The following is a 14119-nucleotide window of genomic DNA, read 5'->3' as shown; positions in this document are numbered from 1 at the left end:
GCGTCCTTCATCCTCCCTGTAGAACTGGCTATGTGCTGTCTGCCCAAGAGTCAAAAACAGACGGGAAAGGGTTCTCTCAAGTAGGGCTTACGTTTCTCCTTGTCATGAGAGGTTCATTGGATTTGGCCAAGAAATTTGTGCAAGGCGTGGACTAAATTAAAAAGTGGACTAAAACTGCATCTGCAATTGTGTGTTAGCTCTGCAACAAGAAGAGTGACCTGTTAAAGCGTATTTGAAATTGAAAGATAACTGCACAGATTCATGTCTTCAGGGAACTACGGTTTTGTTCTTTAAAAATACAGATAGAATTGCTTCTAACAGAGATGAGATAAGCTTTTCCTTTTAAAGTTTTTTCTAGTTACAAGATGGTTATGTCTTTGCAAGTGCCCTGTTTTACCTAAATGTCTTGTCCTTGTGGAAATAAACCTTATTGTAGATTTGCCTGTACTTTGGGACTTGGAAAGGGTGGACTGTGACTTTTTGGAACACATGACCAGTAATTTTCCAACTTGCTCGGAAAAGCCCCAAAAATGTTTTTTATTAAAATATTTTAATTATTATAGGTTTTATGGGGAGTCTGAATCAAGATTACGTCAGATATTTGCCGAAGCCTCACTGCGGTATGTTCTTTTGGATAATTTTATTCGTGCTCGCTTATTTGCGGTATTGGTTCTAGTGTTAATGCTCTTTAAGGAAAACCATTTGCAAGAATCTTTGAATTGTAATTTTTTCCTACAGTGGTTTTTAAAAGGAAATAAATTTGTTTATATAGAGCTTAGCTAGAAGGAAAGCAGTGAAATTCTAGTATGCTTATTAAACGCTTTTGGACACTACCCTTTTTAAGGGACTGTTACAGATGGTGCCAAATCACTCGGTCTCTATCTTTAGCGTATCGTACACTTACTTCAGCAGATGGAAGCGTGAGCCACAGTTTCACCCGAATCCAGAGTCTTCTGTCTAGTTCTATCTTTGGAGAGCAAAGTAGTACTGTGCTGAGACATGGAAGCCAGCTCGAAATGAACTAGTGTTGGTGCTGGGTTGTCTCTGGATCAGGGTGGCATTCTGCCCACATTTGTGAGACCTGGTTAAGGCAGACCTCAGACTTCCAGGTGGTTGTTGTCCGTAGTACATCAGCGAAGGACTAACGTCCTTTATTTGTAGAGGTGGCAAATAAAATGCTGTCTTTTTACTCATGAAGTTGGAATATTTAGTGTTGGGTCTTCAGGAGAGAGTCACAGAAAAGTAGGTTGGTAGGTCATCTTAAAGGTATTCGTTGTCTAATACATTAGTCATTTTAGTTATGTCTTTGAGTAACACCATATTCAAGGTTGAAACTTTCAGTTGCCTGAAAGAGTGGGATGCTTGTTAATTTTCATAGGAGCTGGGTGTTTTCTGTAAACAGCTTTGCAATTCTTTTCTTTGCCTTGCTATTTTAAATCTTTCTGAGCGCCTTAACATTTCTCCCCTCCCTCCCCCTTTTTTTTACCAGTCGCCCCTCCATTATATTTATAGATGAGTTGGATGCACTCTGTCCAAAGAGAGAAGGGGCTCAGAATGAAGTTGAGAAGAGAGTTGTTGCTTCATTGCTGACATTAATGGATGGCATTGGCTCAGTAAGTAGACTGCCATGAGACAATTAATGTGTATGGGGACTAACTGAACAAAATAGTTTTTCTTCTATAATGCAGCCAATTGACATGTATCATTCGGGGGGGAAAGAAAATAGGCTTATGTGAGACTTTATATAGTAATTTAATGCTTTATTGGGTGCTAAGCAAAAGAGGGAAATGTCTCCTGATAACTGTCAAATTAAAGGAAAGTAAGTTTTCTTCCATTCACTGTCTTTCCTTTGCCTTTCCCCACTCTCGTAGTTTTAGAGATAAAACTGAAATTTTAGTGGCAGGCCAGGTGTTTTTAATTGCTCTGAAATCAAGATTGTCAAAATACTTCTGATGGTGTGTAGGGTGCATTATTAAAAGCAACAACAGCTATTTCAAGATTGCTATAGTAATATTTAGGATATAAACAAAAGCCTAGTGAAGAAACAGTAAATTTAATTATGTTATGGGTTAAGTCCATAAAATTTGCCAATCTCCCATCTATTGTTTTCTGATAATTAGCAGAAAAGATGAAAGAACTCTGTCCACAATACGAAAATCAATCTCTGCTGTTTATGTAATCTGCAAGTTTCTAATTATTTTCCTGCATAATAGTTTGAGCTGCACAGTCTGGAGTTGTTCACAGGCAGAACATATTTTTGATGACAAAGGCTGATGGACATTCTTCCTGGGGAAAGTGATTCATTCTTGAAATGAGAATGGCACGACAAGAGACCTCTGAGCTGATTTTGCCTCACTCTAAAAATGAAAAAGCAGAGCATCAGGAAATTGGTCAGGATTACTGACCTTGCTTTTCCTACTGAACCTACAGGAAGTTTTATAACCTCCTGTCTCTGCTGGTTTTGGTACTTTAAATGATTCGTTTCCCAACCTTGTTTATTCAAGATCCGTTGATACTTTTTTTTGGTGTGTTCTTGTGCCTTTTAGCTTACTTTCCTGAGATAGGAAATCAGGTTATTGGGGGTTAGAGTGGGAGACACTGGGATGAGGGAATTCGGAGTGAAGTTTCTCTTGTATTATCTGTATGTACATACAGCCTATAATATTGCTAAATTGCAGGGATAGATTGGGTGGGATCACGTTGAGTATATATTATGAAAAGTTTGCTTTGTTCCTTTAGACATAGCATCAGGGTTTTAACTTGTGTAGTAGTTGAGAAAAGTAAGCAAGAAGTATGTTTATAACCTGCGTGACATTTGATTGTATTCTAAAATTGCTATTTTACATTGTTTGATGTGTTCAGGAGGGCAGCGAAGGGCAGCTCGTGGTCCTTGGGGCCACTAATCGTCCTCATGCACTGGATGCAGCACTGCGCAGACCCGGGCGTTTTGATAAGGAGATAGAAATTGGGATTCCTAATGCCCAAGACCGTCTGGACATACTCCAAAAACTTCTGAAGAAAGTTCCTCATTCACTCACAGCAGCAGAACTGGTGCAACTGGCCGATAGCGCACATGGTTACGTGGGTGCAGACTTGGCAGCCCTGTGCAAGGAAGCAGGTAAGGGTTTGTGTAGCTTATTTAGGATCTTATTTTGTTAAAAAAAATAAAAAAAATCCATGATCTGTACTAATAGCTTTTAAAATAATGAGAGTTAATTAATTTTTATGTCCAAAAATCCCAACAAAACATGGAATATGAGAAACACCAATCTGTTCCTGAGCAGATCAGAAAAACTATTAAAAAGTATTAATAAATAATTATATTATTAATAGTAATAATAAATTATTAATCGAGTATTAATAGATTTTTAAAAGCAAATGTTAAGATTAACAACAGTGGGGAATTCCTGTGCCATTTCTAATATACAAGATAGCTAGCTGTCCCTCAGCTTGCCAATGGTTTAACGAGTTAACTGGCATATCTCTAAGAGTTTTTCTGGTCTAGCTTCTATAGCCTACTCTTTCCATACGATAATCCTAAATCACTCAGGCTAGAGAGCTTGTCCTGTGGGACCTGGTTCCCAGGACGTTGGGACTGTTGGCCTGAGTGTGTTTACAGTGGCTTCCTTCCTTGTTTTGTGCCTGTGTTTCATCGACCTGCAGATGTGGGGCTGCAGGCACCTGGGTCGGGTTGTGCGGTGGGGCTGGGAGAGCTGGAGAGCAGGTCACCCTGAACTGGGGGCTGGAGAGTGTCCCTTGGCCGCCCGCACAGGCAAAGCCCTGAAGAATTATCCACATATCATGCAGCCAGGGTTCAGTACGTTCCAAGGAATACTTAAACATGAGTTCAATTCTGTTTTCATTGGATGAAATATTGGAAGTATGCTCTATCAATTTGTACATTTTGCTAGAATGCATCTATGTGGTTTAAGTGTTGGACGTTAAATCTACCCACGAGCAGCCTTTTAAAGCAGTCTAGTCAAAATACGACTCTTCAGCTCTGCGTACGCATATTTGCTCTCCTGTAGTTGGCAAATATATGTTTGCTGTATGTGCCGGTGACTTTTATTTCCTTTGGCACTGGGACAGCTTCCTCTGGCAGTGGCACGGTGCAGTTAATTCTTGCATCAGAATTAGCTATTAGATGACAGAAGTTTTATCAGGGGTGGTGGCACCTGGAAGAGCAAGGATTTTACCTACCAGTTGCCCAGATTTTTTAGGTAGTTCTCAAATGTGCATTTGTGTATTTCAGTATGGATCATGAAAAAAAATATGTATGGACATGGACTATTCTTTTTATAGTGCTCTTCTGAATGGATATGGACTATTCTTTTTATAGTACTCTTCTGTTGGCTTTGCTTGTCTTTTAAGCTCTGTTTTAAGTTGGCAAACGTTTTTTTGAAAAACAAATATGTACAAACAACAACAACACAGATAAACTTCCTTTTTATTTTGCTTCCTCTCTGTTTTTGGAAGCCTGTCAGTCTGCCTGTGTCACAGTCCTCACATAGTAAATACTTAAGTAATGTAATCTAAAACTTTCAGTGGAGTGTGTTGTGGTTTCAGTTCCAAGCATGACCCAGCCTTGTGATGCACACATCAATCCTGGCCACTTCATTATCCAGCTGTACACAGGCAATATTTACCCACTTCATGAGGACCTTTTAGAAAATAAATTCTGGACGTTGTGTAAATTGAACATTATGTACTATGTAGATCCAAAACTTCTGGCATCTACCTGCTGCTGACTGCAGGATGTGCTGTCATCTGGGAGCTTTGCACCCACATCCTGTGCTGGGAAGGAAGGTGTCTCTTTTCTATGGATCTTCTTTCCTGAAGTCCGAATCCATGCTGTTCTATTTCCACGTTATTTGTTAACTTGTAGTGACCTCTGCTGGAGAAAATACAGTCCAGCGTCATTAACTCTTTGCAGTCCACAAGTATTTTCCCTTGTCAAAGCGTTGAAGGATGAGTCAGTCAAATGATTACTTAAAATGAATTTAAATCGCTCGTGGTTAAGGAACGTTCTTAGCTGGAGTCTTCTTTTTTCTGGTTAAGCTCTTGATACCTATTTTTTTATATTAAGTTTTCAACACCTTGTAAAATATTACTGCTTTCACTGAGTTAAACTTAGAAAAGACTAGCTTTTCTGTTTCTCCTCAGCAGAGTGGGATTATTCCATATGGCATATTTTCCAGTGTTTTGTCTAGTCTTGTTTGTTGTTCCAAGCAATGGGCTTGTATTGCTTCACTTAAGAAACTGTGCCGTGGGCCAAGATAGCTTGCTGTCCAGGAATGCTCTCCGATATTCAGCCTGAGTTTTCCTTGTTTAGTTTTATGCCATTCATTCTATTTACATCCTTGTAGAACACGTTCACTCTCCCTCCTTAGTGTTTACACCCTTCAGATATCTCTAGGCTGTTCTCATGTCCCCTACCTCCTCATTCATTACTGAGCCAAACTATAAATATTTAGCTCTTTTAATCTTTCCTCATAAATAAGTCCTTCCTGCCTTCTGAGAAGTTATGTTGATTTTTCTCTGAACTCCCTCCAGTTTGTCAATAACCTTTTGGTAACGTAGGGCTCAGAAGTGAACATAATAATTTGTATTTTTTTCAGCGTAAAACCTGATATAGACGTGTAGTTAAGACTACTGGTGTGCATTTCTAGACGACCAAAATGCCTAATATTTAGGCAATATCGGAGCTGAGTTCTTTCAAAAATTTTAAGGTTACTTGTGTCATTTTCATACATGATGTGTGTGTAAATACAGGTACAACATGGAAACTAATTCAGAAGCAGGAATTCTGAACTCAACAATACACGTCCAGTTTTCAGTACAAGATTATTGTTGCTTGCCAGTTGTACTGCAGTAGTGGCCTTTGGGAGACTGAGTTCTGGTTGCCCCATTTGTAGCTTTAGGTACTTCATTTGTGGCCCGAAAGCCTGGAAGTTTACGAGCTAAATATGTTTATATTCTTCATACCGAGTTTAGATAATTTCCAAAGGACTCATCCTTCCTTATCTTTATACTTCAACTCTGTTTTTTTTAGCACATGTATAATATTGTGTATATACTGCTTATATAAACCATGATGTAGTAATTAATGTCACATGGTAAATGTAGCAGTTGTATGGCTATGATGGGCAAATCTTTCACTTTTGCATCTATAGTTAGGTTTCCTAAATACTGTATTATAAAAGCTTTGATGTTTGTCTTCTATACAATTCTGAAGAACTTGTGTTAATGAAAAGTAATTAGCTGTTGGACAGTTAAACATAGTCCAACTGTTTTCTTGGCAGAACTTGTTTGTTCTCCGGTGCAAGAATGGCTTAGTGGTTCTCCTGGGGTCAGAGAGGCAAGTTTTCTGTTCTGTTGAGCAACTTTGTGTGTTTTCATGGAAGTCACTAAGAAGTTTTAGGAGCCTTTAATGCTCAGCTTGCGCTGAATGTTCTTAGGCCTCTGTTTATTTGATGTGTACAGAACTGCAGTGTTGCGTGTGATAGAATGGACAAGGAGAGGAAAGGTGGACAAGACACCTGCAGAATCTTTGCAGTGTGCTCTGGACTTTTCCAAAGTGGGTATTGTGACCAAACAACCGTGAAATATTTTTATATGGATAGACATAATCATCAGCTAAAGGCATTTTAATTCGATCTGCTGAATTTCTAAAATATTAGTGGATTTTTCTTTCAATACCTTATTTACTAAAGATACAGTTCTAGCTTTTCATAAAACAAAACTTCAAAATTATGTGACTGTTTATAGGAAAAAATGCTAGGTATGGTGAAGCTCACAGTTACTGTTGGAAGAGTTGCCAACAGTGGCAGCCGTCAGCTCTCTTTGTGTGTCTATCTCAGCCTTCATTGTTGTGCAAAGTACTCGCATCCCTATCTCGCATGTTAAGCAAGATATTGTTGTCCATTTTACAAATAACTAAGAGATTGCTTATGATCAGTCTAGCAAAATGAAAAGTAAAGCTGGCATTTCTAATATGGCAAGCATTGCTAGATTACATGCAGTGCTTTTCAGAATAAATACACTTAACCTGTGTTCAAGGTTACATTCTCTGTAATGACCACATTGGAGAAACTGGGTTTTGCTGTGATTCTCTACTGCCGCTAGTGTATTTGTAACTTCCCCAATTAGCTGCATGTTGCTTGCTCTTGTAACCTTTCATATAGGTTAACGGCATAGTAAAGAAACCTGCGAATACCTTGGTGCGCACTGGACTGTATCCCATGGACATCAGCTCGCAATGGGCTCTTCGTGGGAGGCTCTTGGGGACTCAGGTACCCTCTGAGGGATTCACATGCACAGAATTCATGACAAGAAAAGGGTTTAGTTATGTGTGCAGCTGAGAAAGCCATTATGACTAGGAGAGGTCTACTGTGTCCTAAATTATTTAGTAGACTACCTTATAGTGTGAACAGCTGTATTCTGAGTTGTTTTATCTCAAGTAGAGGCAGTGTTCAGAAGACTGACTCTGCCATATCCTTGCATATAATGTCAGTGTTTGTATACCCCTAAGATATTCTTGTTTCTGCTTTAATTAATTGGCCACACAATCTTTCATTAATTCCCTTAAAAATTATAATGGTTTTAATATAACAACAAATATAAGCACTGCACTTTTTTGGAGAAACATATGAAATGTTAATTATGTAGCAGGGACATGAATGGTATAAACTGTACTGAATGTTAGAAGATGCTTAGCAACAAAGGTTTCCAAATATAGCAATTTATTATAAACTTGCCCTTCTATGGCTGCCTGTAGCATTTCAACAGGGTGAATATAAATATAGCTTGATTTCTTCAAGAAGTGGGTTCAGTCATATTGTTTACAGAGAAAGGAAGCATTTGCTTTGTAACTCTTAGAATTTATCTTGAACATCCTTGTTCATTACACATGATTTCAGTGTGCTGATACAAAACACTTGGACTATGATAAGATAGCATCATGAGGAGAGGAAGAATAAATGTCTTTGTTTAAACAGTGGTCTCTCTTGCAATAACATCTATTTGGTTCCAGTAAGGATGTCGTATTGAAACCACTGAAACTTTGAGACTCCTGTGAAAGAAGCACCAATTGCTTCGTTTTGCGACAAAGTTTTTCAAATCGTCTGATTGTAATACAGTTAAAGCTACCACCTTGCTTAACCTTTAGGATTATAATGGTTCACTGACTTAAGCTGTCTGTTCCAAAAAATGAGATGGAAATAGAGCTTCAGCTGCGTCTTTGACCAGTATGAATCAGTGTTTGCTGAATCGGTGAAGCTACTTGCATAGACATATTATGTGGTCTGTTGTCTTTTGTTCGTAATTTTAAGAGTCCTGTTGTCTAGAGATCTTATAGTCTATGATATTCATTTGGCCCTTTTATTATCCCTGCGTTCTGATGAATAATGCAGCTAGGATGAAGAGTCTTTATGCTATTTAATTGATAGCTCTAAATATGTATTATATGGAGATATTAGATCTGTAAAGCTATAAGTTATTTAGGGGGCCCCAAAAAGTTATTTATAAGTTATTTATGGCCCAAAAAAAGAGTCTCTGCAATATACTGGCATTATATTTAAAAAAAAAAAAAAAAAAAAGAAATTAGGCAATTGAAGGGCTGGCTCCTCAGTTTTTTGGTTTTTCCTGTAATTGATGGGGAAGTAAATTCCCCTGAAGCCCAGGAATGTCTCTTTGTTAGATCTGTTTTTTTTTTTCCCCAGCTTCTGCAGTTTTGGTCGCCTGGCCACCTGCAGGAAATGTGAGCTGCTCGGGCTAATGTGATTAACAGTGAGTCTCTGTGCACCCTGAGGAGCAGCCTCTGACTGGGCTTTCAATTAGACAAACACTGCGTTCAATATGTGGCTTCTCAGCCTTGTATCTCGAATTTGAGCTCATCATTTCAGCTCAGACACAGTCGGGATGAAGCAGCCTAGTGTTAGGGCATCAGGAATATCCATCCTTTCTGTAAGCCACGAACTTCGTGCTTCAGTCTGAACCTTTCCCAAAACAATTTGGACCTGAGTTCTGGTGGGGGTCTGCAATAAATGTAAATATTTTTATTGGATTATGATCCTACATGTAGTAATATGGGCTGAAACACTTAGTGACTAAGTGTAGATTTTGACCAAGGCAGTTGATGACCAGGGCAATGGGATTGTTTGTTTTGCAGGGTGTTTTTTTTGGTTTGTTTTCAAATTAGCTGATTGCATTTGCAGATTTTAAAAAGAAAGCACTGATTGACGTGCCATAATTATTTTATTCCCTGCTGGAAAGTGACTGAAAATACTATGTCTGTGGTGGTGTTTTTTTCTTTTATTGTAGCACAGAAAAAGACTGAAACTGTGCTGTTGCAAACGGTCTGGTACTGCATTATCTAACTGAATGCTGGTTCCCATGGGAAGGAAAGGCTGCTTGCCTTTTTATAAAAAGGTCATGCAGGTTTATATATATATATATATATATAAAAATAACATATATGGTCAGATGGTCAATACAAAAAAAATTATTCTTATGAAATTTAGAGTTTTTTTTCAGAAATGGCATAACACTGGATTTTAAAATGCCCTGAGAAGTCCAGACATGATATAGAAGTAAAGCTACGAATTAATATATGGACTGGAAGATCTGAATTGTCTGATACTGTGTTCCATCACGCTAATTTACAGTGTAACAAGACCAAGAAAATCCAATCTACATCTTCAGCATTCGTGAGTTTTAAGTTCGTACTGCGTTCTGTAATTTTGAAGCTGTTTTTAAACCAAAGCAATTGACATAGTTTGGCGTCTTAACAGGTTATAAACAGATGTGTCCTTTCTTGCACGCACACATAACGAAGCAATGTGGCTTTTTTGGACTCACTCTGTAACATGTGGTGTTGGATTGTTTCCTGGAGCACCAACTCAGAATGGTGGCTTTTGTGCACAACTGGCTACATCTGGATGTCACTGAGCAGCTTGCAGGAATGTGCCTGAGACTGGGTGGAGCGCTTGACCTTGTTCTTCTCTGTGGGATCCCTTGCCCTCTTTCTTAGGATTCATCCCCCTACCCCTAAATCTTGACAAAGTTGGACTTGATTTTAGAATTGCTGTATTAGATGTGTAAATTAGTTCAATTACTTTCTCAAGATTCCACAAAAATTATTATTATTTTAGCTGCATTGGGTTAGGTTCTCACCCTTTCGCTTTGGTTCGGCATCGTTCTGATGCGATTGCAAAATTTCTGAATATTTTTTCCCCTGTGTCTCTGCTGAGTGCACAGATGTTTCCTTAGTGTGATTGTCTTTGTATCCAGAGAGAAAAAGTCTTGCTGTGTTTGCCTCTCTGAAGATACACTGGTGCGCATTATGTTGCTTTTTGTGGTTATTTTTTCTTATATATGATTTTTGGCTTTTTTCTTGTTTGATAATGGTACTTGATTTTTGATTTTATATGGAAAACATTGCACTTACTGCAGTCAGGGCACATGAACCTTTGGGTTTCATCATAATTAATTTTAAGTATGTGTTTATCTGAAACTGGCTTGCAGTTAATTGGATGATGGGATTGCTGACTTCATATACACAGTTGTGGGTTGAGTACTTAATAGTCTGTTTAGAGCACGTCCCATTCTGTCTGCCGGTATTTATATAAGCAGGAAAGAATGGATATATTCTGAAGAGCTGATCAGTGACTATTGACAATATTCTAAATTAACCTCCCTGGCAGCTGGAGGCCATGTTCTTACTTCTGCAGCTTGAGTGATACAGAAGGAATGATGTTATTCATGTGTGGCAACACGTATAGGGACATGTGCGTTTGAATGGGTTGGAGGTTCAGCCCCAAAAGGAGCTGTGTGGTTTGTGGGTGGGGGTGCAGGACACCAGTGCAACCCCCACCTGTGCAGACTGCTGCCTGTCAGTGGCAGCTGGAATATCATTCCTCAGCTTGCAGTTCCTGAAAATTAGCGTTATGTCATTTATGCTTAAGAACAGAACAAATTTCTTAGACTGGGTCGTTGGCTGAGCTTTGGCGGCAACAGAGAGTTCTGCGTGGTCCCTGTTTAATTTCTAGACCTGGAATCAAAGCCGTGTGGGTAACCCAGCTCCAAGTTGTGTGACATGCATCGGGTTTGGTGTCCCTGGGGGGCTCAGACTTTTGGGGTACCGAGCTGGCGGTAGAGGTGTGCTGGGCACTGGGGGCTAGAAACGGGGCGGCCTCAGCTCTATATGCAGAAACTTTGAATGGGTGAAAGTGGTTTGACCAAGACTAAACTGACTTTTGAAGACACTCTGCAGTCCGTGATCTTCTAAATTATCCTATAGGCTTGTTTTTTTTCTACAATGGTCTGAGCTGCTTGTTGCCCTGTGTTGACTTGGAAGTTTTATTTTTATATATATATATATATATATATACACACGCACACACACATATAGATATATGCACGCACATATATATACATATATATATTTTTAAAATTTGGAAACGCATTTGTTTTTCATTTCCTTCTGTTTTGTGTTTTTATGAAGTGTCTGATACTCATTTATGCCACTTTGTGTTTGTGTAGGTAGCATTTAATTTGACGCATTTTTTTTCTAGATTAAAATGTCTTGAATTTTGGCTAACATTTCCTTCCCTAGTTCTCTTCAAAAATTGTTTAATCGATTGTTTTGCTCTTACGTTCTTCAAGTGACCATAATATGGAAACATCTAGGGCCTCAAGTACAGCATCATCTCTCTGAAGCAGTTATTGTGCTTTTTATTTTTTCCGTTTTGCTTCTGTGCCGAGTCTGGTTTCAAATGTAACTTGAACAGCGATGGTAATAGACTCAGTTTCAAATACATTTGAGGTACAGTTCTGCTTGTACTAAAAATCCGTAGGAGTATTGTTCCTCCCGTAGTATGTAAGGAGGAACTGACTGCGTTACAGTTCATCTCACTCCATCTTGCTCTGCTGACATCAGAACTAGATGTGAACTAACCTGCTTAGAGTAGATGTTCATCTTCAGTTTGCAAAGTTGCAAGTTTTCTCAGTATCTGGGTAAAAAAGGATGTTTTCCATAGCTGATAATAGTTTATTCTAGAAAAAAGCACAACTATACTTCAGCTAAGCGATTTGCGTAGAAGTGGAGAAGAGTTTGATGTTTTCTGACTCCCTGTCATAGTCCAGGCAAATAATTTTCTGGGAATATATATTGGCAGATTTAGGATCTGAAAGCAGTTCTTTCATTTAGTTGCTAAAGAATCATAAAAGATGTAACTTAAGAAATGTGACTTAACTTGTATGTCTGTGTTAGTTCAGCAGGGGTAATATCAGTTAACTGTCGGCATTTGTATGTAGACTGAATAGCTGCTTCTGGAGGACAGAGCTTAAATATGTTCAGGCAAAGTTTTCATAGGTCTCCTGACTTTAACTTTTAGCGATAGTGACTTGACAACTTTCTTAATTGCAATTAGGCCAGCATTTAGGCACTAACTATTGCTTCTTGCCTTTCTGCCTTTGCTATTCCAGTAACGTGGCACGTATGACTTGCCTTAGCTTAGGTGCGTCTCAATATGACAGCAGGCGAGAAACACGGGCAGTCTGGTATTCCTTATTTCCCTCTTGTTGTCATTGTCTTAGGATAAATGATGTGTGCATACCTGATCTGTGAATAAACTGTTTCCTGTATGAAAGAAGTTTTGAAAATACAGTTCCTCCTTCCTTCCTTCCTTTCCCTCCCGTCGTACCTCTCAGCAACTTGTAGTCAGCTCCATAGACATGTTCCAGCAAATGCTGGAGCTCTTCACAAAGGGCTATAAATCGCGTATGTAATCCCTACAGAAGATTAGTGCTCAGGTTAGCTGAGCGAATTTGCAGTGTTATGGTTACATGGGATTTAAGGGCATTATCTTTCCTGTGCAAACAGCATATGAAAGTTCTTCAGGGATTTTCCCATATAGCACTGTCAGCTAGAGACAGATCGCAGAACATAGTTTCAAGAGCAAAAGCAAGGGTTTCTGCTTCCAGAAATTTTTTCTAAATCAGCATGCATTTCATGTATTGGTCAAATGAAAAAGAAATAAGGTTAAAATATATATATTTGAAAGTCTGATCCACGGGTGGGTTTTTTATTCCTTGGTTAATTTGTTGGTGTGATTCCATACTTATTTACACTGGGGAAGGGAAGACAAATAAAAATCAAACAAACCAAAACCTCCCTCCAAACTGTAGAAGTTTCTTAGGATGCAAATGGAAGAATGTGTCTGAATTTTCAGCCATTGTCAAGGCTGGTTCCTGCCTCCAGGTCAGAGGAAATCTTGCTGGTGGTCTACAGATAGCAGGTACTTGCCTGGTGCTGTCATTCCATTATTTTATCTGGGGAGTAAAGGGAAAAAGAGCCTTTGCCTCGACACATCCCTGCTGTGTCTCGGTGCTCGTGCCAGCTGCTCTGTTATTGCCTGGCGCTGTCTCACCTTGACGGGCAGGAGCTGGTTTGCTGGGTCTGCGCAGGGTGGAAGATTTGACTGAGCAGATGAGGATGTGTCTGACAGGACGTTCTCTGTGCATCAGTGATCCTTACCAGGTGACGGTGAGGTTTCCATCTGCTAGGCAAACAGGCTTTGTCTGTGTTACTCTATATTAATGCATAACTGCAAAGAACATACATACGCATACAACATACATCTGGCAATCCAATATCCTCATGTAATGAAGTGCTAATATAAATGCCCTTTGTTTATGAGGCTATGATATGTTCAAGAATACATGCGAGTTGTAGTATATGAAATTGATGTTCTAGAAAACATTTCCTAGTATAATTTTGGGATTGCTGTCATGAATGAGTGCAGAAAGCCATGCTGGTTAGAAATTGTCAAATATAAAGCAGAACTCCTTATCACAAAAATATTAAACACTGGAATAACTTTTGTATCTATTGCCTGAGAAGTCACGTATGCTCCTCTTACAGTTTCTAAAGTTCAGAATTGGTTTCAAGTTGTATGAATTGCTTTTTCTATGCATGAAACTGATAATTTTTGAAGTTTAGTATGTAAAGATCTAGAAGTAGAGGAAGGCACCCCATCCACTGCCATTAGGAAACTGAAATCTTTCAGAACACTGTTCACTGTTCCACTTCCAGTCACACAGGAGAGTATCATGTTGG

The 14119-nt window shown here is 38.9% G+C and overlaps 1 protein-coding gene across 1 annotated transcript in view; it reads left to right on the top strand.

The window, feature by feature from the left end:
• AFG2A (AFG2 AAA ATPase homolog A) overlaps nucleotides 1-14119 on the top strand; it is a 200319-nt gene that overhangs the window by 9395 nt on the left and 176805 nt on the right. Inside the window, 3 exon segments of the mRNA XM_065837782.2 lie at nucleotides 564-620; nucleotides 1490-1613; nucleotides 2863-3118. Of these exon segments, the coding sequence (XP_065693854.2) occupies nucleotides 564-620; nucleotides 1490-1613; nucleotides 2863-3118 (437 nt within the window).

The sequence above is a fragment of the Patagioenas fasciata genome, chromosome 4 (genome assembly GCF_037038585.1).
Source record: "Patagioenas fasciata isolate bPatFas1 chromosome 4, bPatFas1.hap1, whole genome shotgun sequence".
Classification (NCBI taxonomy): Eukaryota; Metazoa; Chordata; class Aves; order Columbiformes; family Columbidae; genus Patagioenas; species Patagioenas fasciata.
The sequence above is the reverse complement of the archived record's forward strand: the minus strand, read 5'-3'. Positions and strand labels throughout refer to the sequence as shown.